This window comes from Cygnus atratus, chromosome 14 (genome assembly GCF_013377495.2).
Source record: "Cygnus atratus isolate AKBS03 ecotype Queensland, Australia chromosome 14, CAtr_DNAZoo_HiC_assembly, whole genome shotgun sequence".
Taxonomy (NCBI): domain Eukaryota; kingdom Metazoa; phylum Chordata; class Aves; order Anseriformes; family Anatidae; genus Cygnus; species Cygnus atratus.
The window spans coordinates 2,082,874-2,109,659 of NC_066375.1; the positions used below are offsets into that span (position 1 = coordinate 2,082,874).

A 26,786-nucleotide genomic window follows, 5' to 3' on the forward strand; every position below is an offset into this window, starting at 1 on the left:
CTGGCTGTGCCCTGCTCTGCGTGTGCTGGTGGCTGGAGATGGCACCGCATGGCCTGACCCCAATGTCCTGTGCAGGATGGCTCGGCTCCCTGAGCTACGCTCCTAGCTGGGTCCTGATGCAGTAACCACGTGGCTGTGCTGCCGGTGCTCAGGTGTCCTTTAGAGATCTCGCAGGGATGTTCCCTCTCCTCTTGCACCTCTTCCATGGATGCTGTTGTCCTCACGTTAATTATTTTCTGGCGGGCAGCCCCACAAGGCGGCAGAGCGGTGCGTTGGCAGCGGCTGAAGAGGCTCTCCTCTTGGCTCTTGCAGAGTTTGCCGTGTCGCTCGTGGAGAAGATGCAAGCTCAGGAAATCTTGCGGAGCCTGCGGCTCCCCGAATTCGATGACCTCAGCCAGTTTTTCCGCAACCTGCCCACCACAGCGCTGGTGGGCATCGGTGCCTTTGCGGCCGTCGTGGCCTACTGGTTTGCCAGCCGGCCCAAGGCTGTGAAGCCGCCCTGCGACCTGCGGATGCAGTCGGAGGAGGTCGAGGTGAGGCTGGGGTGGCACGGGGGAGGCTGGATTTCACCCGGGGTTTGCAAGGGGGGACGTCCAGGCAGCACTTCTGTGCTCTGTGGGCGATGGAGCCCTGGCACAGTACCCAGAGGGGTGCTGGGGTTTTCTCCTCGGGGTCTCCAGCAGCTGCCTGGCCGTGGGCTGGGGGAATGGGACCGGGCCAGAGGTGTCTCCAGCCTCCACCAGGCCTGGGGCTGGGACCCCAGCGGGTGCTGGGAGGTGCTTTTGTTCATTTTGAGCTCTCCAACCTCATCTGGAAATCAGCCGCGTTGTGCGCTGGGCCAAGGATTATTTCACTCCTTAATTCACCTTTTTCTGTAAAGTGAAAAATGAGAATCCAGCCCACTAATTTATTCACTTAAATTTTCAGTAACATTTTGATCTTAACTTTTCTTTACCTCCAATGATTGAAAATTACAGCAGCACATTTACAGGGACACATCCACAACCCGTTGTCCCTGCAAGAGTGTTAAGAGCTCTCGGTCAGCTCCTCTTCCTTGTGCTGGCTGCTGTGAGTTCTGCAATAATGAGAAGATATACCCAGATCCATGGGTGAGGCTGAGGAGTTATTAATTTTCATGCTTTTAAGAGGCCTTAAAGTTTAATGAAGCTGCTCCATTTTAAGGAGGAGAAATATTTCTGAAAATCGTTTCAACTTAAATTCATGTCTGAAACTCTAAGATAATTCTTCTAAGATAAGTCTTCTCCTGTGTCCCCTGTGAAACCTTACTGTCTTTAATTCCAACAACTTTTTAAAAGGGCAGGAGGAATTTAGATTTTCCCAGAAAGTTTCCCCTTGTGGATGGGGCTTTACCAAGCCTCCCTTCCTACTTGCAGCGCTGTCCCTGTTCAATTGCTGTCTGACAGCAATGGTGGCATCTGTTTGTCTGTCCTGCCCCACCTCTGGGAGTCACTAGGAACTGCTCTCTGTCTTTTCCCTCCTTATCTGGCTACCTGTGGCGTCAGCCCTGGTTTTATATTCCTGCCGTTATCTCCTGGTGGCCTGAGCTTGCTTTATGTCCTTCCTTTTGGTCTGGATGTCCTTGACAAGGTGCCCGTGGTTCTGGGGACACCTGCAGAGTCTGGAGCGATCGCTCCCCCCAGGGTGTCCCCACTCCATCATCCTCACCAGCCCAAACGTCTCAGCCCCATCCAGCATAATTTGAGCCAACAGTTTATTTTTATTTTATTTTATTTTATTTTAACTGGAGATTTAGAACTCCTTCTTGGATCTCTTTGGGAAATAACAGCCACCTCCTCTGGTGACAAGCAGGGTCATGTTCTCGTCCCTGGGATGCAGTTCCCCGTGTTACATGGGTGCTGTATTTCACGTCACACCTCTCTGGCACCCTTGGGTGCCAGGGCAGGAACACAGCAATGGATGTAGCGGCACTGTCAGGCGGTGCTGACGGCTGTGTCGTGTCGTGGTGCCATGTCGTCTGTCACGCAGGGCCTGGATGGGGCGCGCCGGTCGGTGATCGGGGACAGCCCGCAGCTGCTGACGCACTACTACGACGATGCCAGGACCATGTACGAGGTCTTCAGGAGGGGATTCAGCATCTCCGGTGAGAGTACGGTGGTGGGGAGGCAGGGAGAGGGGGGAGCCTCAGAGCTTGTGGGAGGCCCAAAAAGCCTAGAGGCCTAATGAGAGTATGAGGCCCCAATGTTTCGGTCACTGAAAGACTACAGAGGCCCAAAACGTGGGAGGCCAAGAATGATTTTAAAGCCCAAATAGTGTAGGAAGGGGAAATATTGTGGGAGGCCCACGGAGAGTGTTGGAGGCCAGAAGAGTGTAGAGTCCCGAGGAGCTGGAGGCGTAGAAGGTCAAAAGGGTGCCCCCACATCTGGGTGCAGTTTTGCTCCTATCCCACTCCTCCCTGCCTTTTGCAGCACTGTTATCCGTGGGAGCTGGGCCATGAGGGCCGCAGTGCTTACCTGGCCCTAGGTGCCCAAGGAGCTTCAATGTCTCTTCTACTGATAACTGAATAACTGATTTACAAGTAATCATTAGGGATCTGTAATTAGGGTTACTGTTTGCAACGTGTGCTATTTTGCATTTAACGCCATTGAATTTCACTGTGCAGGCTCTTGGTACCACAAGGTCTTTTTGCTGCCACTGGCAGACAACTTAATGCCCTGAGTTTTGCCCCGTCAGCAAAGCTCATCATACATTATTCATTTCCAGAACGTTTCTGGATATATTCAATGAGGCTGATCCAGGTGTAGATCTGTGGATCCCAACAGAGCTCAGCTGCAAAAGCTGCCGTTTATTTTTGCCTGTTGCTGCCCTTTCATCAATTATCCATCCAGGTTACATCTCACTCCACAATGGGGCAGGGCAAGGGGCTGTGCCCAAAGCTCTTGGGAAAGCTGGCTGTGGTGTTTTGGTCCATCACACCTTGCCATGAGCGATGGTACCACCAGAGAGCTCTCACACAGCGGGGGGGTGACATTTCCCATTCCAAAAAGCCAGGAGGACTTCACTGCTATATCATAACCACTTGTGTCTGCTGCTTGCGATGTCCCGCCGTGCTGAACACACCGATGTTGTTACCACGTTGTTATTTTTGGTACCACCGAAAACCTCAGCGTAACGCAAATATTCTACCCCATGAGACAGAGGTAAATCAGTAACTCAGTAGGTGCACAGAGGGGTGGATTTTGTGCAGAAAGTACAGTCAGCCGATGAATTAAACTTCTCAAGTACTCCTCCTGTCACATAGTGCCGTGTATTGTCTTGTCCTTCTTCCAGAGCGGCTGTGTTAAAAATAGCAGTTTTCACTTTGAAGCCATGATATCAAAAGGCAATGAAAGCTTCAGGAGCTGGCATTCAGGCTGATGGTGCTCACTGTGAGCTTTGTCCCAGCAGCGAGAGCCAACCTCGGTACCGATGGCTTTGTTCTCCCAGGGCTCTGCTGCAGCCCCACAACACTGGGCACCAGCTCCCAGCTCTGTCCCCTAACTCCGCCGTCTCTGCTTGTGTCTTGCAGAAAACGGCCCCTGCCTGGGGTTCAGGAAGCCCAAGCAGCCGTACCAGTGGCTGTCATACAGAGAGGTGAGCTGGAAGTGAGTCCCCCCGGAGCCCCCTCCCCGGCGCTCTCGCCCTTCCCACAGAGGAACGGGTGAACAGGCACCGTAGGCTAGCAATAAAGTTTTAAAAAAATGGGCTTTTAGATAGCCAATGCAGTAATTTGAGAGCCTGCCTGCACAGCTATGTCTTCTCTTCAATTGCTGCTGCTTGTGTTCCTCTTTTTTGTGTACCTTTTTCTCTCTGACTTCCAGGTGGCTGAAAGAGCAGAGGCTCTGGGCTCGGGGCTGCTGCAGCAGGGCTGCAAGCCATCCACCAAGCAGTTCATCGGCGTCTTTGCTCAAAACCGCCCAGAGGTGAGATTTATTTTAACTTGACGCTGTTTTACTAACGTTCTTGTCTTGTGAGCTTGCTTTATGTCTGAAGCTCGCTCTCAAGTGTGTTAAATCTGCTCCCACCGCCCCCTTCTCACCTCTGTGCTTTGATGCCCTCCGGCAGTGGATCATTTCCGAGCTGGCTTGCTACACCTACTCCATGGTGGTGGTTCCCCTCTATGACACCTTGGGTCCCGGAGCCATTCGTTACATCGTCAACACAGGTAAAAACAAAATTAACATAATCTTCTCAGAAACCGGCTTTGTTGCTTGGAATGGTCCGTTTCCTTCTGCTTTCCGAAAGACGGGTGGTTTCCACTCACCAAGTATCTTGAAGTCACTTGGAGAGGTTTTGGGGGGGCTGCTGTGCCCCCACACCAGGTCAGGGCTGCCCCCCATGCTTCCCATGCCTGGTTGTGCTCAGCTGTGGGGGGAATTGCTGTGGGGCTCCCCACTGCTGCACTTCCTCACGTTTTGCCTCCTAGATTTCCTAGCCCACGTAGTGTGCAATTTTGGCATTTTGAACTGAATCCCAGAATACTCCTTGGTGTCAGCTACAGCTTCGGCGTTGATTTATGTTAGCTAAAACTGCAGTGGTTTTCTAAGAGAAATATGTTATATTCTAGGAGCTCTGATGTGAACCCAAAGTGAGTACCAGCACTGACATGATGTTAGCTATGAGCGAGCAGCCAGTCTTGTGTTAAAAAAAGATTTACTGAAAACAACTTGTTTGGCTGCTTTCCTTCCAGCTGACATTTCCACAGTCATTTGTGACAAACCTGAAAAAGCCAGAACGCTCCTCGACCACGTGGAGAGGAGAGAAACGCCGGGTCTCAGCTCCATCATCCTGATGGACCCATTCGAGAAGGAGTTGATGGAGAGGGGAAGGCGCTGTGGGGTCCGCATCCAGGCCATGCAGGAGGTGGAGGTAAGCCTGGTTTCCCCCTCCTTCTCATACACTTTGTATTTTCTGCAAAGAGGCAGTAAAAAATGCTGGGACTTGTGAACTGCATGAAAGGTTCAGCATCTGGGGCTCGTGGCTGTTAATATTGATGCGTGGCTCAGTGCAGTTCCTCATAGTATTATCCCTTATTGACAGGATAGCCAATATTTTAAACTTCCCTACTCAGATAAGACATCAGCTGCTCCTTGAGCCTGGTTGAGACACAGTCCTCCTCCATGTAGGCCTACATCCTCACACTTCTTATGAAACAGCCTGGCTCCAGCTCAACCAGCCCAAGCACTGCTTGAATCCAGGGATATCTTTGCAGTTAACGCAAGAAACTTTGGACACAAAGGATGACCTAAGTGCTAGCCACAAAGATTTCTGCTCTGGCTCATGCTCTCCTTTAGTGGTTTGCAGATTATTAGCTAGTGGGTTACACCACATGAATTGTAGTGGAAATCATTTTTGTTACTTTAATCTCTTTCAGGACTGCGGCCGGGAGAGTCGACATGTGCCTGTGGTGAGTGCTGTCATGCTGGCTTTCCCACTCAGGATTGCAGCTGGCCATGGCAAACTCATTTCACTAACAAACAAGGGGCAAGCTTGCTCTGGGCAGAAGCAGGCGTGTGTGGGTCAGGGCAGCGTGCTGTAACCCGCCCTGTGCAGAGGCAGCCGGGGAGCTCAGGGGCTGGCAGTGCTGTACTCTGGAGATGTGCGTTGTTTGCTTCATATGCTCCGTCTGGGACTCTTAAATGAGATAATTCATCCTTGCTGAACGTGTTAGCAGGACAGTAATTAAATGCCAGTGTTAAGCCACGCTAATTCCGCTGCCTTACCCCGGTGGCACCGGTGGAACGTGTTTGCAGCACTGGCTTTGTGGCGGGGTGCCTTTCACTCAGAAACAATACTTGGCAATATTTCTGTGGGATCTTTTTGGAAAACTGCATTGATATTTTCACCAAGGGTACTCACACTCTTACAAAGCTTTCAGAAGAGGCTTCTAATTTTCAGGCCATTTATTTAATCACTGGTGACCCAAAATGGCACGCGCAGTGGTACTGAGAACACAGAGATGCTACTCGGAATGTGAGCCCTCAGCGGCTTCAGCTAGTTATACCCTCTTGTGGCTAACCACGCTTTTCCAGCATTTATCTGGAAGTTGGTTAACTAAATTTTCCCAGACACCCACGGGTATTGACAGTGCCTTTAAAAATGCTAGGGGCAGGGTGGAGATGGTGGCTAGATGATCACAAGTAGAAAAAAAAAAAAAAAGGAAAAAAAAAAAAGCAGCACATTTTCAGAATGCTGAAATATAAGTTATGGCTGATATCAAAACCCTAGGAATAGCAAACACTGTTTGTCACTGTCTTTTGTGTGGCCGTATTTCTAACAAATACTCTTACTGACATCAGGCACAATACAGATACCTCAGCTTTTTAAGGAGGTGGAATTTTTGCACTAAGAAGTATCGGTGCGTATTCTGAGATGCAAACCTTCCATCAAAGTCTTGTTATGCTAAAGCACAACCTTAAAGCAGATGGAGCAAATCATCAGGGAGGAATGGGGTCTGTGTCAATTGAAGATACCTAATAAAAGAAATTTGCCAAGGGCAAGGAAAGCATTTTATGGCAGAGCTGAAGTATAATTGGTTTGATCTTTATGTTTATACAATGACAACGTTCTACCACTGCCCCTTGCGCATTTGATTGATGTAATTTTCGTTTTTTTTCTCATGTTTCTAGCCTCCTCGACCAGAAGATCTATCAATTGTCTGTTTTACTAGTGGCACTACAGGTAAGGAATGGGCATTTTATTCATGAAATAATAGAATAGATCATCAAATTCGTTATTAATACCACATTAATATGTGCAAACATGCTGCTATACTGACACAACAACGATATTTGTAAGTATTTTAGTATTTGAGAATATCTACGCTTCTGCAGATTGCAGCTGGAATTCCCTGACACACACTTGGGCAGTACGATTTTGCGGTTGTCTGCAAATCTGCCCATGTTTCTGCCTCCCGTTTCGCAGTGCAGATATGAGGCACTTGGCTGGAGGATATTTATCTTTTGCAGACATTGAAAAAGAGAAATGCTCGTCCAGAGCTTTCCGTTTTTCTCCTAAACACACTGTCATCCCTGGCCAAGCCCTGGCGCTGGTGTGCTGCAGGCCCGTCCTGGCAGAGGACAAGCAGGTCGTTCTCCTGCTCAGGGCAGACGCGGGACTTTCTCCTCTCTCCACACCCTGGTTTTCTTGCAGCTTGCAGGAACTTCCTTCTCTCAAGAAGTCAAACTCCTTAATACCCACCAACAAGTTACACAGGCAGACAAAGGGACAGCAGAGCTCAGATACATGAGGCGTGAGCGCTTGGGAGAGCGCTTTTCCCTTACCTGCAGGGAAGGACTGGGCTCTAGGGACTCAGGAGCAGCTCTTCCAGGTTCCCCTGGGCTCTCAGAACTGCCTAGTGCTTGGTCCTGCCGCAGAGCACCCTGGATTTGGCCCCGCTGGTTTAGGAGGCGGGAGGTGCTGTTTGACACCTGCAGAGCCCGAAGCATTGCCTACCTCTGGGAGAAGATCAGTATTGCAGTCAGGTAAGTGGCTTTTATCAAGTACAACCCCTTGCTGCTCAGTTTGTGTTAAAAAGCTGTGTTTGCTTTTGCGTTCATACATCATTTTCAGTTTACTTGGAGGGTTTTTGAGATCTGTGCATTTCGGGCTGCACCATGCAGTGCACGGTGTGAAAGGAGCCTGACTGCCCAGCCTCGGTGGTGGGAACCTAACAAGAGAGGGCTGATGTTAAAGTCCAGATGAATTACTTTTTCAAGTTGCATCTTTTTATTGATATTTTATTTTCTAAGTTAGACTTTATTCTAATTAAATTTTAAAAAAAAAAAAAAAACAAAAACAAAACTTTTCTATTTGCAGTACAGTCATGGGCCAGTTTCTGGGTTAGTGCTTTTCCTAGGACTGTGCCTGAGGTTACAGAAATAGGACAGCCAGGGAGCCCCTTGCTTTCTCCCACCCAAACCCCAGTTTGCAGGCCATCTGCAGACTAAACTCTCCCAGAGTAATGGGAAGCTTCGTGAAGCACCGCCCCATTCCCGTGCTTTGCACGTCACCTTCTGTTTTTTTTCCAGGGCTTGTATCAATGCTCTGACCCATTTTCCATGCTATGTTTTGGTTGTAAAATGCCTGGCTTTTGTATAGACCATGTTAGGATATTTTTAATGACCAGATTTAGAATTTTATTCCAAGAAACATGTTCCCAAGGGCTTTTGCAATGCTGAAGGGTTCCAAGTATACTTGTGTGACGTGAAACCAATCTTTGCTGTAGAGTTTGTAACGTGGAAATTGTGGAGTTGGGAACAATTTTAGCTGTTTATCAAAAAAAAAGAAAAATAAAATACCAGAAGTGGATTTGAACGCATGCTTTTCTTTCATTGCTAGGCCCAGCTGCCCACATGCCCCCTCACGGAGAAGGGAGACACTGAGACCTCCGAGCTGGGAGAACAAGATGGACTCTCATTGTTGCACCAAGAAATCATCGGCACTCACAGACAGACCAAAGGTGCACAGATGCCCCCAAAACATCAGGATACAATTTTGCAGGCCGGCTGCTCCAGAAAAGCCATTTCCACAAGGACTTTCCTGTAACTGGTTGGATAAAAATTGCTTCCCAGCTATGCTGCCTGGCAGTGGAGGGTCCCTGGGGGAGGAAGGCGCCTGCGTCCCAAGATGCTGATGGAGCACAGCACCGAGACAGTGCTGGAGGTGCTATTGGAAAGACCCATTTAGCAATGTGGAAAAAGTTTCTTCATTGTCAAATTGGCAAAGCAGCTTGGCACTGAGATAAAGGGAAGCTGCCATACCGACCATTACCCGACCGGGATCGCCGTGCTCCCATTTCCATCACGGGACGGACAAGCTGTGTCTTTATGAGGAAGCTCAAGCTTAAGAGCAGTGTCAGAGATGTGGCTTGGACTTTTAAGAAAGAACAAGCAGTGCCATTAAGTCTTTTCTTCCAGAACTGGTCATTCTGGGAAAAGGCTCGTGGCAAGGGGCACCTATTCTCTTAACTCCCAAACAGCCAGAGGAACTAAAGAGGGTGAAAATTCACAGGAATCCCCCGGCCCAGAAGGCTCCCCCTCCCTGGCGGCAGCACGGTCAGCTCTGGATTTCTCCTGATGAAGAGCCCGGGGTCTCAAGCACCCGAGGAATCTCCCAAGGAGCCTGCGGAGCTGTGTCAGGGAGCAGGACGGCCGAACTGCCAGAGCTGCAGTTTGTGACCGCCTGTTAGCAAAACCAGAGAAATTCCCACAGCAGCACTGAGCGCGCCTGCGGGCAAAGAGGTGCTTGCACCCACCGAGGCTGAGCAAGCACCCGTGGCCAGATGCAGCCGGAATACCACGAGCAATTTCTGGGTGGTCAGCGTGCATGTACAACGGGCCTCGGTTCGAGGAGTTTTGAGGGCCGCTGGACCCACGCGTGCACCCAGCTGTGAAAATGAGAGCCTCAAAGCTCAACCTGGCGAGCCTGTGTGCAAGGCGCTGGGGCGGGAGCTGTTGGCAGAAACGCCGGCTCCAGCTCCTCCTGGGAGCGTTGGAGGAAGACGGATGTACGCGAGACCAAACAGCCTCCTGTGCACTGTGTTCAGCTGTAAGGATCTGGGACTGAATTATTCAAAGGCACTTGGAACACCGAGTACGGATTTTTTGTAAACTGTATTGTGTTCAAAATGCCCTGCAATAAATGTGTGCAATAATCATTATTTTCACTTGGGTCTTTATTTAACTATTGCAGTGCCGGGTGTGAAGCAGTGTCAGTGAGGCTGTGGGGCACAGGGCTCAGCACTGCCAGGAGCCAGACACAAATTCTGGCTGACTTACAGTTTTCCGAGGCTGCTGCATCCGTCATTAGCAGCATCACAAAGCTCCTGGCACGTGTCCCCGTGCGCACCGTGCCGGGGCCACGCAGGGTGCCTGCAGCTGAAGCTCCTCGCTCTGCTTCTGCCCGGTGCAGCAGGAGCTGGGCTGCAGCAGCATGATCAAATTAAAGCAGTCTGCTTAAAAACACACTGCAGAGTCTGTAATCTTTATTTAAGCTGAGCTACTCCTCCTTTTCTGAAGTAAACCCTTTGAGGGTGATGCAAAGTGACGGTGCTGGGACAGGAGGGCACAGCGCTGCGGGCAGGGCGTTGTGGATGGAGCCCTCGCTCGTGTGTGCACCTCACTTCTGGTGGAAACCCTTGTTAAGTGTCTCCAATAGAAACATTCATGTTACACTGTGTTTGTAGTATCACGTTAATAATTTCTGAATATTGCAATAAGTGCCTTTGGTAAATGTTACTGCACATGAATGACTGAAAATTACACAAGTTTTAAAATCCATTTAAAATTAATATTTTAACAATTTCCTTTTTTTTTTTTTATTTTTTAAAGCTTTTGGAAATGAACTGCTGGCTTTTAAAATCACCCTCTCTGTTTCCTTTCAGGAAACCCCAAAGGTGCTATGCTGACTCACGGGAACGTGGTTGCCGATTTTTCGGGCTTTTTGAAAGTGACGGAGGTGAATACCCTGACTTAGAGAATGTCGCCGTGTGCGGAGTGTGGGGGTTGAGCGGTGTCCCTGCAAGGGCTGGGAATGTGCCCCTGCGGATAACAGGCCAAATTTCCCTTACTTGGGGCCAAATTCACAGCAGTGGGAGCACGTCTGAGCTTGCAGTGCTGATGGGCATTACATCGCCATGCTACCAGCACGGGCTCCCTGGGGCTGCAGGGTGCAAAGTGCTGCAGAGGAGCAATGCTGGCTCCTGCAAATCCTGCACAGCTGTGACTGGTGCCTGAGAGAGTAGCGTCCACTTCTGGGGATGCCCGTGCAATGTCCCAGTCTTTATTTGAAAGCTTTCTGCATATTGTGTATATGTATGGGAACTTAAATATTTATTGATTTATTTATTTTTACCAGAATGGTCAATTTAATATTAAAGTATACTTTAGTTTTGGATATACATTTAAAAAAAAAAAAAAAAAAGCAGCACTGGTCAAGTACATGTGTAATATGGTTCATGCAGCATGTAAAGTTCTGTTTAGAAACAGTATGTGAAGCACGTTTGCTTTAGCAAAACATATAAAGAATTATATGCAGCTTGTACCTATCAAATATAAAGAATCTAGTTTTTCATAGTAAACAGGCAATTCTGTAAAGCAGCAGGGCACACATGGGATGCACAATTTATTACAGCGTACCCCTTGTTTGTTTTATGGTTGGTGCTAGAAATACTGCAGCCTGATTATCTTAATCCTCGAGTTTTCTGAGATTTCCAGGCCACCGTTGTAATGAAACTTGGACACGTGACATGAAAAATCCCCCTGAGCTTCCATGTTCGAGCACTCGCAGGGCGGTGACTCCGGTAACTTGCCGTACGAAATGTCACTGTGTTCGCTGCAGCGAGCCCTCGGGGTTCGCAGTGCGGAGCTTTGGCTGGCTTCGGAGGCAGCGAGACGCACAAGTGGAAGCTGATGCCTGGATGTCTCTGAGACTCAAAGGGCAGGAGCGTTTATTTTGGAAGATAACCACTTTACAGGGAGCTGAGGGAACTTGGCGTCTTCCAGGGCTGGCTCACAGAGATGGATTCAGTGTTCAGTGACGGCAGTGGGATTCTTTGATTAATCTCGAAGGTATCAGATTCAGACGTAAGTCTGGTGTGTGTGGCTGTCAACCCAAAGCTTCGGGCACCAGGGCATTGCTGGCCACGGTGCAAACGCCCGCAGCCAACCCGCACGGGAAGGGCAATTTCTGACCGCAGCAACGAAGTCGAGAGAAGTGCTAAACACTTGACAATGGTATCGGGTAGTGAAATACGGATACCGAAAGCTGAGGGGCTTACACACTTTTGTGCTAATGTTGCTTAGTACGGTGGTTTCCATAAATGGGGAAAAAAAATAAGTGAAGTTAGAGCTTTATTGTAATGCTACTCTCAAAAGCCGTGAAGCTGTTTTCATTTTATCTGTTTAACTGGACAGCTGTGCCAACTGTGAAATACTAGTAAATGTCACCGTTTCAGTCCAATTTCAAAACAAACCATTTATTGTCTGGGCACTTAAAGCAGTGCAAAAAGAGCAGCATAGCTAGTGATGCTAATGGTTTTACATTACTGCGCACGCAGAAAATGAGGCCAATTTGAAATAACGTATAAATAGATCTGCAGATCAGATTGACACATAATACAAATCGGGATGCTGAAAACACCCAGGTGGTCGATCCTGTTTGACTTCACCAGGTAATGGTCGGGAGAGCGTACCCAAAGCTGACTTGCCCAGATTTAACCTCAGTAAAACACCTCCCGAGGAAGGAAGCGGTGCTCCTCCATCCACCGCCGTGTCCCAGGCCACGGAGTATCGATTCCGTCACAGCAGTGGAGATGCAAAGTGGGTATAAACTGTTAATACCAGGAGCCAAAAGCTTTTATACCCATTTTACACTAACCACTGGCCTTGGTGCAAGTCAGTGGGTAATCAAGCTTTCAGTTTTTCTAATCCATAATGTTATGGCAAGCGTTAGCCTTGGAAATGCAGGCAGACAGGTTGCTTTCCTTCAGGGCATGGACCAAGTAAGGCTCTTGGGGCCACTGCTTATTCCAGCCTCTGAGACAGAATTAAAACCTTGGCAAACCAAAGGCTTTGGTTACATTTTTTTTTACTGCATAACTTTTTTGCCTTCCTTTTCCCTGCTGCACCTGTCTGTGGGGCAGTGATAATGCACTTAAAATCCCATTTCAATCGATAAAATGATGAGAAACACTAACAGAAATCGTTAATTTCTGCAGCTAAGTGATCCAACATATCCTGCCTCAAATCAATGATTAACCTAAGGGGGGGGGATCTTTTCTCTTTGACTGTAATAATGCTGGGAATCTCTGACGGGCTCTGCGCGGCGTGGAAAAATGGTGTATCCACGGAGCCCTGCTGATTTCAGGGAGGCTCCGGCAGGTCTGCACGCAGTCGAGAGTGCAAACCGTGGCCTGAGCACCTCGTGGCAGACAGCAGGGCTGGCAGCTGGGCTGTCTGTCGGGGTGAGCACCTGTTTCCAGCGCGAGCTGTGTGGACACGGTGTGCCTTCGCCGTGGAGAGCCTCTCCACTGCCCTCTGTGTACATCTCCGTGCTGTGTACTCCTCCTGCTAACGTAGCTCACTGACGCTGTGGCTTTAACGCTTCACTTCGTGCGCTGCTCCCTTCCTCTCTCGATGATCTTTACCCTTTTGCTCCTCTGGTGCCATTTTTCTTTTTACCGTTTTATGACTTTCTTGTTGTCTTCCTGTCAGTGTTTCTTTCCTTTCTGTCTCCCATGCCCTTCACCTGCAGAAAGTGATCTTTCCGAGACAGGACGATGTGCTCATCTCCTTCCTGCCTCTGGCTCACATGTTTGAAAGAGTTATACAGGTAAGAAACTGCCTGAACTGACGAGGCCTCGTGGGGCTCCTTGTGCTTTCTTCCAGAGTCAGTGGTCTCCTACTTGTGAGGATGTACACATTTCCTATTTGCCTTTAGCACACATGTTTGAGAGAATGGTACAGGTAAGGTCCTAGCGTCAGTGGAAATTGCCTTTTTCCACACCAAAAAATAAATAAAATACTAAATAACCAGCGATATCTCATAGCACTAAAAAAGCTTGTACTCCAGAAGTGCCACGTGGTAACACCGGGGCCGGAGCGGTGCCGGGAGCGTTTCCCAAGCTTTGGGTTTGGGAAATGGCCCTTCGTCAGCGGGCAGCAGCCGCCTGCAGCCTGGCAAAGCGCTCTAGGGTCAGTGATCGTGGGAGCAAAACCAATTCTGCACCATTGTTTTCGCCAGCCTGCAGAACTGGCTTCTTGCATCTCTTTCTGAAAAGACAAGTGAAATTTGTGCTGTGGTTGGTGTGCTGTGCAGGTCAGATGAGAGGAGCACATCAGCCCTACAGCCTGAAAAGCTGGGGGCTGAAAACCGATGCAGTGTGCGAGCAGTGGGTCTGGATTCAGCTGCAGCTCTGTATTTTCTCAGGGAGGGCTGTTCTGGGCTGGAAGCATGCTTTCTAGTCAGACAGACATCCGAATATAAGCCTTCCGCTTCTTAGTAATGTGCCAGAAATAATATATTCTGCCATGTTAACACACTTGCAAATTGGAACTGAAAGCCCACGAAAGATTTGGGGAATTACAGCCAGCATATTTTTGCTTGAAAGCCTAATTTTAAGAGGCAAGTTGGTCAGTATGCCACCGCTACTCAGGCAAACCTCGTTGTCAGCTAATAAGAATGTAATTATTAAAAAGTCATCTGATGGGGTAAAAAATAGAAACCTTTGAAATCACCTCCTTTCACAGGATGCTGCCAGACGGAAAGGGGCAGCCCTGCAAAGCATGCGGTTCAAAGGAGAAACAAGGAAGGTTTATCCTCTCTGCTGAAAAACCTCATTAATATAAAGATTTTTCAAAAGGGCTAAGAAATTGTTCCCAAAATTATTCCGCACAACAAACACCGTATCAGCTTCCCTGGTTTTTGCCAACATTATCAGTTCCTGGAACTTACAGTTAAAATTAGACAGATCTGTTCGTTAGAGGTTTCTGCGAGTCATCTAGTCATTCACAATTCCCAATGAGCCCCCAGTGATGTTATTTTCCTTTTTTATTTTTTTATTTTTATTCACATGCCTGTGCAGTGTAGTACGCGATTTGGCAGTGCAATGCCTGTTAAACCCACATCACACGTATGAAATTCCTGTGGTTTCGGTCTGTGGAGAGGGAGCCTCTCGCTGGCTGACAACGCAGCGAGAGCACTTCGGGTTAGTGTGGCAGGCTGTTGGGCACAGCACAGAAAAACTTAGGTGTCTCTTAAGGCATGTTTAACCACTTTGGCTGCCTGGGGAGCGGAGTGCTCCAGCGGGAGCTGATGCTCTCACCCTACCCTTCCAGCCTCGTGGGATGGTGCACAGCTCAGAGGGGCTGGGCTCAGCTCCCAGCACCGTGGGTGCCTGGCCGAGGACGTACAAGCAGGACAGGGATGCTCATCCCTAAATGCACTCAAGTGGGTGCACAAGCCGTGTCCTTCCAGTTTTAGCAAGGTAGTTACTGGCTACCAGGGCTGCCCTTCCGCTGCCAGCTGGCTCATCACAGCTCTACTGCCCGTCCAGCTCTTCTCTCATCTGATGAAAAAGTGGCCTCTTTTCTTGCCAAATATGAAACTTCTGGATCTATGCGAGCAAAGCACCTTTTAAGAAGTGGGCGCCTATTTCTGGGATACAGGATCAGGCACTGTATTGCTAACGTAGTCTATATCGTTATGTTTAAACACCACTAAAGCATTAACATCTAAAATCCGTCTGCTGCTCACTATGTTTCACAATGTTTCGTAATAATTTCTTTACCAACATTAGGTCTTCGTGCTGTGAGCTGCAGGGGTAGGTCCAGGCTTCAGGGGTGAAGTCCGGACCCGGGTCTGACCCTACCTCAGGCTGCTCCAGGGAAAACCCCTTCCCAAAGCTTCGGCTCCTTGCTCTTCCAGACAGTGGCAAATTTGGTGGATGCCGAAATTCCCATAAGAGCCCAGAACTGTGTGTACATTTCCATTCAGTGCAAAATTGTCTGTAAAGTTTATATATGCTTCTAAAGCACCATTTTTGCCACGCTGGAGAGCAGAATTTCAGGAAGGGCATTTCTACGTTTGGGAGGGATGCTGTACCACGGGAAGTAAAAGCAAAGAGGTTACATGGGGTCTTTTTTCTTCCCGGCACAGTCCGTAGTGTACTGCCACGGGGGGCGGATTGGGTTCTTCCAAGGAGATATCCGCCTCTTATCTGACGACATGAAAGCTCTGCGTCCCACCATCTTCCCCGTCGTGCCGCGGCTGTTAAACAGGATGTACGACAAGGTGAGCTTAATTTTGTTCTTCTTGTAATAATGAAGTTTATGTCCCTCTAGTGCATATCTGAAAGAATTCCCTCGGTCCTGGGGATATCCTGAGCAGGTTATGCTGCTCCTGCCTTATTGCAAACACGTTCTTACCTTGTGTAAGTGATAGAGCTGCTCCGATCTATGGGCGTGTGTTATGTGGTGTGGCACAGGCTGCAGACGCGTCAATAAGAAATCCCTCTGTGTTAGACCCTTGCCCTCTTCTCTCTGAGATTGCCGGTGACACTGACAGAGCAGAGGCGTTTTCTCGCCAGGGAAGCAGCAGTCAAACCTGCACGCACTAAGACGCTTCGTGCTCTTCAACATGTTTTGGAACTAGAATCTTTCTGGTGGCAATGACAGCTCAAAACTGGGAACTGCAAAATGATGAGGAGGATTTAGGCAGTGTAAACGTGAGGTTGGCTTCTGGATCTAGAAATTTTTTAAAACAAAGAGGTGGTCTTGAAAACTGTGTTAGAAAGATGTCTGGTCATCGTCTTCTCTGTTTGAGCAGCAGGGAATATTTCTTCCTCGGAAGATTTATCCTTTAAAGATGGGCTTAAAGCACAAGCTACTGGGCTGACTTTCCCCCACGGTCAGGCATGTTAGATCAGAGTTCGGCTACCCCCTTCCCTACCCCCAGCAAAGCCACAGTGCCATCTTATTTAACCGTATTTCTGACGTTCCTGTGCCCTGCTGGCACCAGCAGAGCCGTGTAGCTATAACTGTACGAGCAGGTGCTGATGGCACTGAGGGACATGGTTTAGTGGCAGGACTCGGTAGGTCAGGTTGGTGCTGGGCCCGGTGACCCTGAAGGTCTTGTCCTACCTTGATGGCTCTGATGCTTTCTCCCTCCCACTGCCCAGATCTTCAGCCAGGCAGACACCTCCCTGAAGCGCTGGGTTCTGGAGTTTGCCGCCAAGCGGAAAAAAGCAGAAGTTCGAAATGGGATCATCAGAAACGACAGCCTGTGGGACAAGCTGTTCTTCAATAAAATACAGGTAAGGAGTTTCCGAAGTAATTCTTAAGTCAAAGAACTGTCATTTCTTCTGGCAACGACTGATTTTCCTTGAAGTTGGTGTGATCTGCTTGTCTGTAGCAAGCTGGGGCCAATTGCTGCTCACTGGCAAATTGCAGACTGAAAATTTGAGTAGAAAAAGGAAACGAAGCATAGTTTGTTGTTCCATTAACTTTTGCTATGTTTCCATTTTTGCTTATATATTCATTCTGAGGTCTGAAGCTGTGTTTAAGGCATAGCATGATGCCAGAGCCTGCATTCGGACAGGCGATGGACTCAGCAGCACTGCTCTTGGGGCGTTTTGCTCTTCCTTCTTTATTTGGGCTCTGCCTGTGCCCCACAGGTGAAGGGTTTCTCCCCTCTCACACCCTACAAAGGAGGGGGGGGGGGGACGATGGCATTCAGCTGCTCCTGTCTCCTCTCGGAGGGGATGAAACTCAGGGACGTAGTCAGGAGGGGGAAGGAGGAGTGACTGATCGAAGGGATGTGGCTCCAAAGCTCCCTGCAAATTCTCTACAGATAATGATTGGATTTAGGGATGGGTTTCAGCTGGGCATATTGAAAATGGCTTGTTTTCCTAGGAAAACAAGGATAAGGGTGTAGAGAAAAATGCACGTGTAAATCTTGATTTAACAACAGGGGGAATAAATCAGACTGCCCTGCTGCGTGCCATACACCCCCTTGGTAATTAAGATAAAATAAAATAGCTTTAAACCAGGTTTTCCAGGCCCTGTACTGCTCTAGGAGGCTCTGATTACTTCATTTTTAATTAGATAACTTATCTGAAGACACGCCACTTTATTTTTAACTGCAGAAACTGACCGTATCTTTCATCTGCGGATTAGATGGCTGCAGCTTGCAGAGAACAGGGCTCGTGGTGCTGAGGGCAGCGGGGCCGCAGGGTGCTCCGGGAGCTGGGGAGCCCCGGCACCAGTCCGGAGCTGTGTTGTCTTGTGCTTGCTTCGTTTTACTCTTAGAAAAAGAAAAGGAAATGAAGCGGGGGGTGGAAGTAAAAGTTGGCATGGGAGTGGGTGTAGTAACCTTCACAAGGATTGGAAAGTCATCTGCCTTAAAAAGGGAGAGCGTTATTTTAAATGGCTCGAGAGCCTGCCTGTTTGCCATGATGGGGTGTAAATAAGCAAAGACAAACATTGTGGGGAAGAGCCTGCTCTTTGCCAATGGGTTACCCAGAGCCAGAGGCGTTTTCTGGGCAGGAGCAGCTCCTGTGAGGGCGCAAGGGATGCTCGTCCCCAGCGCTGGACGGATTTGACAGAGCAAGAGCTGTGTCTTTGGTAATATTTCTGCCTGAAGGGCAAAGTTACTGCTTTTAAGATTTAGCTGGCTTTTTATTCCTGAGGTAAGATTCAGGGTCAGTTCACATTTCCATAGTGCGGCTGAATCTGCTCTAGAGGGAGCAGAAGTGGGGCCATTTTGTGCAAGCTCCGCATGAGAAATATGCCTGGTTTTTGCCATCTGTACTGATCTGTGATGTATTTCTGATTTCATTTTCTGGTGTTGAGCAGGCGAGCCTCGGCGGCTGTGTCCGCATGATAGTGACCGGCGCTGCCCCTGCCTCTCCCACCGTCCTGGGCTTCCTGCGGGCGGCCCTCGGGTGCCAGGTGAGCAGGGGGTGCTCGTGGGGAGCTGGGGAGCTGGGCTGGGACCTCAGGACTGCCAGCATCTGTCACGACAGCAGGGTTTGCAGCCTCAACAGCCTGGTGTCCCTGCGGCGGCGGGGCAGCAGGGGACAGCCGGTGGCCTCAGGCAGGCAGGCGCTGCTGTCACTGCAGGCAGCTGCCAGCACAAAGCATCAAGTCATCCCACCTGTCCCAGCATTTGGTTGACTGCGCAATTAAGCAGGCCCGTGCATGTGCTAGGAACTTCATGAGGTTTGTTCTATATATAAACGGGGAATGGTAATCTTCAGGTGGCCATGTAACCCAGTTCAGATCTCCTCTGCCTTATTTCTCTCTGACTGGGAAGCCCCAGGCAACTAAAAGGCCTCATTCAGGAGCCTAAAACTAAGTGTAAAAAAAATTAAAAGGTGTATTTTCAAAATGTCCCAGAAACATAGCACTTTCTTCCCCACCAACAGCTCCCTCTTGCAGAGTAACATCCTTCTTGGCTTAAAAGCTAATTGCTGAACTTGTCTTCACACCATTTTCAGCTCTACGCAGCAATGGTGATTAATAGTAAAGTAGAGGCAATTTTGTATTCAGTAGGGGCCAGGGAAAGCATCCGTGTGTTAAAGCTGTGCCTGTGCATTGCAGCGGGCAGGGTTAGTTCACAGGACAGTTCCTAGCACTGTGTTCTGCAGCGGTGCAACCGCACACGCTACTTCAAAGGTGCCTGTTTCTTTGCCAGGTCTATGAAGGTTACGGCCAAACAGAGTGCACAGCTGGGTGCACCTTCACCACCCCAGGTGACTGGACGTCAGGTAGCTATTTTCTTCCACCTTTTCCAAATTATTTCTGCATACAGATGCAATTCCTGCAAGAAAATCAAGTGTATCTACAACCATGCAAGCAACTACTAATGAAATGCAAATAAAATATATGTAAGAGAGCTGACAAGTGACTTGCAGTCTTTGATTTTCAGGTCACGTAGGAGCTCCTTTGCCCTGCAACTTAATCAGACTGAAGGATGTGGAAGAGCTGAATTATTTTGCTTCCAAAGGAGAAGGAGAGGTAGCAACTCACATTTTTCTATAAAATTCTCACTAGTTAACCCCTTATTAAGTCACAGTGTAGTTACAGAAGCATTTTACCTTTTCAAGGTGTATGGTTGCAGATTTATTGCATGTTACATGAGGGTAGGAAAACATCAATTCACCAGCAGAGCAGCAAAGCATTCATTAGCAAAGGCCCACAACAGTACTTGCAGCCAATGTCATGCCTGATTACTTTAAAAGCTAAGACCGAATTAATTAGTTCAGCTAGGAAGAGCTGAATTGCTGTGATTTCTACATTGCTGTTGTTTTTATATATTGCACAGAAATTAAATTTACTGTTTTTTGTTTGTTTTTAACTGCAAGCCGAGTGAAAATAAACTTTAAACAAATCAGTTTTGCATTCCCTGCTTCATATATCCACTAGTCTGAAAAAACATTCATAGGTAATTTTATAACTCAATATATTTTAATTTCATGGAGCGCAGATACTAAATCGACCTTTATCAGTGACTATCAGTGAATTACTATTTAGCTTGTTAGCAATTACAGCAGAATAATAAAATAATTTATTAGCAACTCTGACTGTTTCGCAGATATGTGTGAAAGGACCGAATGTTTTCAAGGGTTATCTGAAAGATGAGGAGAAGACAACTGAAGCACTGGACCAGGAGGGCTGGCTTCACACTGGAGACATTGGGAAATGGTTACCTGTGCGTACTGACCAGCTGCTTATTCTCATGTCAATCTTATTATCCCACATAAATTTTCAAGTATTGAAGTTTCCAAGTAGATCTGTCTTTACAAAGGATTAAGCTTATTTTTTTCAGAATAATTTCAATGCATCAGTGAAGCATTTTCTGATAATTTAAACAGCACTGTTTAGAGCAGACTGTTTACCAAACCTTTGTGGTTAAATAACTTCTCTGGGAACTGTCATTTCTTTCTCCAAACAGAATGGGACTCTTAAAATTATTGACAGGAAAAAGCATATATTTAAACTTGCTCAGGGAGAATATATTGCACCGGAGAAGATAGAGAATATCTATATCCGTAGTGACCCTGTTGCCCAGATCTATGTCCATGGAGACAGCCTGCAGGTAAAAACGAGTTTTTCAGAAAATCTTACTTTATTCCTTGTAAATATTAGTCAGAGGGCTGGGCGTGAATGGGGGGACAGCATGGGTGTGTTACACCACACTTCTGCCCTGATGTCTCTTCAGTTCTGGGGCTGAACAGGAGCTGAGCTGCTGGCGTTACCCTAAGCAGCTCGGGGGATGTTGTGGCCAAAAATCACACCCTTAAATTAGCTTTGGTGTCACCTTTCAGGTCTCTAAAGCCCTTCTTTGCCATGCTGAGGATGGTAAGCCAGATGAAGACTAAGCCAACACTGCCTGCCTGTTTTGACCAATCTCATCCCAAGACTGGCCAATTTGTGGCCAATCTTTTTTGTTCCCTCCTCCCAAATTACATTCCTGTCCACTGGTTACAGCTGCATATGCAGCAAAGATGGGTTATGTGCGTATTTGTACAAACATGTACAGCCCCTGAAACCATCACAACTCATCCCTCTGGACAGATTGCCCTCAGAGGTGAGGCCTCCCTTGGCCTCGCAGGTTGCCCGAGACTCCCGGGCCCACCAAGTGCCTGTGTACAAACGGCACGGGCTATATTCTGCTCTGACTTATGTGTGAAAAGTGTCAGCAATTTAATTAATGTCCAAGCAGAACACAAACCCAAGTGAAGGTGTTAATGTTTTTTTTGGCAAATACAGGAACAGTCACGGAGAACCATTCTACCTGAGAAAAAGGCACAGACACCAAAATGCACCTCACTACAACATGACAGCAAATTACTGATGTAATTGGTCAAGAAGTGATAAACACTCAGGAAATTTAACCCGTTTATGTATTCACTTCAGCATGGTGCCTTAAATGTGGCTCAGCCTTTGCCTGAAACTGCTGCTCTCTTTCACCTGCAGGCCTTTCTGGTGGGAATTGTGGTGCCAGACTCTGAAGTTATGCCAGGATGGGCAAAGAAAAGAGGGTTTGATGGAACATACTCAGAACTCTGTAAAAACAAGGTTTGTTTTTGTATCTGTCTGCAGTCCGGCCTTGTGTCAGTGTGCGTAACCTTATCAGAGGTGGTCTCTGCTACTGGTGGTCGCAGTCGCAAGAACTGTCCTGTCACGGGAAGCCAGCCCTGAGGGAGCCATCTTCTAGGCAGGGCTGACCCGGACGCAGTGCTGTGGGCCTGGGGGGAGCCCAGTGTCTGCCTGGCAGGGAACAGTACAGCAGCAGGAGAAGCTGTGCTTGTGTAGATGTTAACGAAGGATCCCAGCCTTGCTCCAATACTGGCTCATCGAGCCGGATCACAGCACCGAACACCGGTGCTGCTGGGTCACCCCACACGTGTCTGTGGGGAGTAATTCTGCCTCCGAGTCTGGCAGGTGGCTGTAGGATTGCAGATTTAACATCCACCCCTCAGCCCTTCTCTGTGTGGAAGTACTAGCCAGACATTTCCTACTGAGGGAAGGAGTTAACATCACCACACTTAGTTTTAATGTTTGTACCTTGCTTTATTGGAGTATTCGCTAATTATGTGCTGTCAGTAAGGCACTTGAACTTTTCTGAGAAACATGTTTAATGATGAACAATGGCATTAACTGCATGTAAGGTTGTTTCTGATATTTCATGGGGAATTTGTATGTTTTAACCCAGGAACTGAAGCAAGCAATAATGGAAGACATGGTACGGTTAGGTAAGGAGAGTGGACTTCACTCCTTTGAGCAGGTAAAATGAAACAATTAATACATTATTCACTGTGGTCAGACAGGCGATTGATTGGTCTATGTATGTTGAACAGGAGATTTGTTAGCATTTGTTGTGTTATTGCATATTCTTCCTGTAGCTGGCATACAAGGTCTTTTGAAAAAGAGGTTTAACGCTGACAAGCTGTATTTGTTCCCTTGAAAAATATATGTGCCATGGTTCTGCCTTCCACTCATGCTTGACATTTGAATTAAATTTAGAGAAAGTTGTGGGTGCAGAGGTAAAAATCCAACCCAGGTACATGGGTCATGTCTCCAGTCTGATAGGCGGGATTCAAGATGAATACCTGGAGGACTCTGATTCTTCTCCCGCTGTAAGAAAATGGGGCTGTAATTGCCTTTTTTATAATTGCCATAGGAAATGCTGCTGTTTTGTTTATTTTCAGCCTGTGCACTAATCCTTTTCTGATGCTTGTGTAAATATTCCTGCAAAAGAGCCACAAACACTTCAGGAGAGATGTGAAATCAATAATGAAATATATAGCATTAAAAATACAGTAAAAATAAAATAAATGTAAATAACATATTTCTGTTAAAATAATGAACATCTTAATCAATATATATAAGTAGCAAGGGGCTTTTTGCTTTTGTGTAGTCTTTTTCTGGGTGGTAACTCCAATGAGTAATTCACCATATGAGTGAAGCAGAAGCAACATTAAACATAAACTTCTTATTCTTCATTTCCCTGTTACACACGAAAATGAAATGATATTAAAAAGAAATGAATTTTAAAAGGAAATTCAATATAAGCACGGTTTACAGCGCACATTTGTCTGTGGTAATAACTCTGGTTTGCTCCTGCTGTGGCATTCACAGTATGAAATATTCTCAAGCCATCTACTCTATCAGCATTTTGCAGCTCATAAAGTAGTGAGGAAAGCCCGGCCATCTTTCCTAAAATTAAGAAGAAATGTTGTGCACTTCAAAACTAAAGGGCTTCAAAATTAGATCTTTGTTGCAATAGGTAATTTTAAAACCCACCCTTGAGCCAGATAGTATGGCCAGTGATCTTGTACGAGGGGATCCCCTACATGTAGAAGAGCCACTCTCTTCTCTCTGTCTTTGTCCACAGCACCGGGGTCCTGAGCTGGGACCTTGGGCTGTGAAAGGACAGCTCTGGCTTCCATAGCCAGCCATCTCCAGGGTGCAGGCTCTCTGAAATTGGTTGCAGCAAACGGAAGAAGTGCTAATTGTATCAACGCTGATTATGGGAAGGATGTCCCTTGGGAAGGCACTGGTCAACAAAGCTTACAGGGGAAAAAATGAATCACGTAACCTAAAAGGGATTTTAAAACCGATCCTCAATCTATATTCCTGCAACTCCCAAGCTACCAAAATGCAAGACAGCCCGGTTTGGGAAATCAACAAAGCAGCAGATGGCTGGGGAATTTGTCTGAACTCAGTGGCTTGTGACCAGCCACGCAGCAGCTTTCTGCATGCTCCCACGAGCTGGCTCCTATCGGTACTGCAGGCTCCCTGCTGAGCTCAGCCACCGAGGGCAGCCCTGTGGCATTGTTTGCCTGGGAAGGGAGACTTCACATCGCTTTAATTAGCCGGTAGGACACCATCAATTCGTTTCCTTTAGAGACAATCCTCATGCACACTCCTTGTGCCTGCAAAGCTGCGGGGTAATTTTGCAAGACCGCATCAGTGGTGCTTGCTTTCTTTGCAGCGTGCTTTGCTCTTCAGAAAGGTGATGTTCCTTAGCATGATGTTTCTTCTCCTTCCCTCTCCTCTCTTGCATAGTTGTTCAGCTGAGTGAAGCTGCAGTCATGATGTCACGTGTGGCAATGCTGTCCCCGGTGCTCTGCCTCCCCAGGTTTTGGCTTTGGTTTCATGCAGAAAAGAGGTTTATGTGCTCCATTTTTCGGTGTGTCCCTCCCAGGGGACAGGCCAGTGCAGACACAGGCCAGGTGTGGTGGCAGGATTGGGTGTCCCCACCTGGGCACTTGAGGGACATCCTGGAGGCCTGTCAAAGCCTCCTGGGAATGCAGGAGGGGTGGAGGTGACCCCTGCGAGGCTGCTGCAGGCAGCCACGTTCACCGAGTGTGGTGCCTGCGATCTCTGCTACAAATATATCCCTTTTTTTTGTTCCAGGTAAAAGCCATTTACATTCACTCTGATATGTTCTCAGTACAAAACGGTTTGTTGACACCGACGTTAAAGGCTAAGAGACCAGAACTGAGAGATTACTTCAAAAAACAAATAGAAGAGCTATATTCCAGCATCTCCATCTGAAACCACAGGAAGAATCTTCTGAATAATGGACTTTGTAGCAATATTAGAGTAATACTCGAAAGTACAGAGCCAGAACGACACAGCCGAAACGGATAAGCATCTGAATCTTACATTTGAGCCTTTTGTTTTAGGATTTCACCACTAACCATATTTTCCCTTTTCCTTCTTTTTTTCATCAGGTGTGATACAATTTTTACTCTATGTACACGGTAGGGCACTACCAAGAATTATGCTAAGTTGCCACAAAATATACAGCAATTTCAATCCATGACCAAGTAAATTATGGAAACTTATCTTATTAATAACTACAAATATTTCAAATTAAACTAGGGAAAACTTCAGGTATGTCTGTTGATATTTGATTGTATATAACCTAACACGTTAGAGACTAAAATTGTGCATAATTCAATAATGTGGTCTACCTCAAGCTATCAGTGATTGATGGTGAAAGCCTATTTTCCCTGATCTGGAACTTCAAGCTGGATATTGGTTTATATATTAAGTGATAGTTTTTATATTTTCCAGGACATAAATTACATCGATTTGATTTAATCATTAATGACCTAACAACCAGAATAGAAATAGGAACAAATCTCCTGGTATTTGTACTTAACAGGCCTATTAGTATATTACACCTAAGGGATTAATATTACCTTGAGATTATAAGAACACTCTAGCAAGCGGTAGGGTAGAAGTCCCCCTATTCCTCTCCATCCGAACCCAGCCCACCAACGGCATGCTGACTTCTCCCCAGGGCCTCCTCCAGCACAGCCCTCGTGGGCATCCCGGCGACACAAAGGATGCTGGAGCGCCGCTGGCTCTGCGGAGCTGAACAAAGTAAAATAGCCTGCACAAGAGCCAGCGCAGTGAGCTCACATTAACCCATGTGCTCTCGGTCCCTAATTTGTTACTTTACATGCTGCTAATGCTGCATAGTCCGGTCAGGCCAGCTGCCTTTCAGAACAGCACTACGGAAATGGAGCGCGAGGCATGAGCTGCGATCCTGAGCAGGGCTGAGCAAAGCAGGTTTGTTTGGGAGAACGGCCAGCCGGGGGTGCAGCCGTGGAGGGCATCCTCCGGCACGCTGGGGACGAGGAAGGAACACTGCTCTGGATGGGCTGCGAGAGCCATTTCGGTTGCAAAGTGATGCGGTGTGGTAGAGCCCTGGATGTGGCTGCAGAAAGGGCTGCTAGGAAAACATCCCCACATTCTGATGCCTCAGTTCCCATTGACATCGCTGCCAGTGGCCTCTCTGGAAAAGGCAGCAAACTTCGGGATGAAGCCTTGGATTCACCACCAGCCGCAGCCTTTGGAAGGTCCCCCATGGAACAGGAACGGATGCTGGAGCTCTCTCCTGGTGTAAAGCACAGTACAAAGCAGTCAGAAAAGCGTAATGTCAGGTACTGTGAATATTGGGACTGTTGGCGGCTTCCTCCTTTGAACAGGGTCCTACACATATCCGTGTATGTTAATAGCTGCTGTTTGTTGCACCAGAGCGTGCTAGCATGGAGCTGTGCCTGCTAGATCTTCCTTGCTAGGACAGTGAGAGCACACATTTTTTCTCTTAGACTGGAATCCATTGTAGGCTTTTGAAGCTAAAAGATTAAATTATTAATCTGAATTATCTCTCATTTTCCCTCTGAAATTCCACTGCATGCTTTAAAAATTAACTAAATTGAGTTAATGAGTTAGTTTTACACAAAGACTGATTTATTGCAGTAATTTCAGAACAAAGTGATACGAAGGAAGTTGTATCTGTTAGCATAATCACTCACACACAGAACAAGGCAATTTGAACTATCAAATGTGGAAGTGTTTGTCTGAGTCCCTTTTGTGCCCGATTCCTCATTTGATTCCAGTGTAATGATTCATATCAGTCCAAGGCAAGTAAGAAATATCACTGCTGTGACCAGATGGTATTGTACGTTCATTTTTTTTCCAATATACACAGCAACAGCATCCCTAGGGAGTTTGGGTGTGTGGCATGAATTAGTGTACAAAATCTGGCTCTTTAGATCAGGTCACACAGGAGTTTCATCTCCGAGGAGTCTAGTCCGTCTCCTGTCTGTATCAGCCAAAGGACAGCAGTCACATGCTTCAAAGCAACGAAGAACTACACTCAGTTCAGTTTCCTCCCTTCTAAGGCAACATACCTCTTGAATTAAAATAAGGGTAACTAGTCATCGAAGAAAGTATAGAAAA

The 26,786-nt window shown here is 47.4% G+C and overlaps 1 protein-coding gene across 7 annotated transcripts; it reads left to right on the top strand.

Annotated features, from left to right (window-relative positions):
* Positions 1–311: 311 nt before the first annotated feature.
* ACSL6 (acyl-CoA synthetase long chain family member 6) lies at positions 312–24,584 on the top strand. 7 transcript variants are annotated; one of them, XM_035560751.1, is made up of 20 exons: positions 312–533; positions 2,008–2,122; positions 3,548–3,612; positions 3,840–3,941; positions 4,084–4,183; positions 4,709–4,887; positions 5,393–5,425; positions 6,648–6,699; positions 10,403–10,476; positions 13,273–13,350; positions 15,676–15,810; positions 16,697–16,831; positions 18,372–18,467; positions 19,213–19,285; positions 19,447–19,535; positions 20,113–20,229; positions 20,473–20,616; positions 21,498–21,599; positions 22,237–22,308; positions 24,444–24,584. In XM_035560751.1, exons 1-20 carry the CDS (start codon positions 339–341, stop codon positions 24,582–24,584), a joined length of 2,097 nt encoding a protein of 698 aa, XP_035416644.1. In that variant the 5' UTR covers positions 312–338. The 7 variants fall into 7 exon arrangements, with proteins under 7 accessions (XP_035416644.1, XP_035416645.1, XP_050569585.1 ...); XM_035560752.2 differs by lacking the exon at positions 13,273–13,350 and adding an exon at positions 13,407–13,484; XM_050713628.1 differs by having other exon boundaries at positions 321–428.
* The last annotated feature ends 2,202 nt before the right edge of the window (positions 24,585–26,786 follow it).

Coding starts and splice junctions, on each gene's coding strand:
- ACSL6 (XM_050713627.1), top strand. CDS start 339: ATGCAAGCTCAGGAAATCTTGCGGAGCCTGCGGCTCCCCGAATTCGAT. Junction 13,485..15,675: donor TGTTTGAGAGAATGGTACAG/GTAAGGTCCTAG, acceptor TTCCCGGCACAG/TCCGTAGTGTACTGCCACGG. Junction 19,536..20,112: donor CTTCCAAAGGAGAAGGAGAG/GTAGCAACTCAC, acceptor ACTGTTTCGCAG/ATATGTGTGAAAGGACCGAA.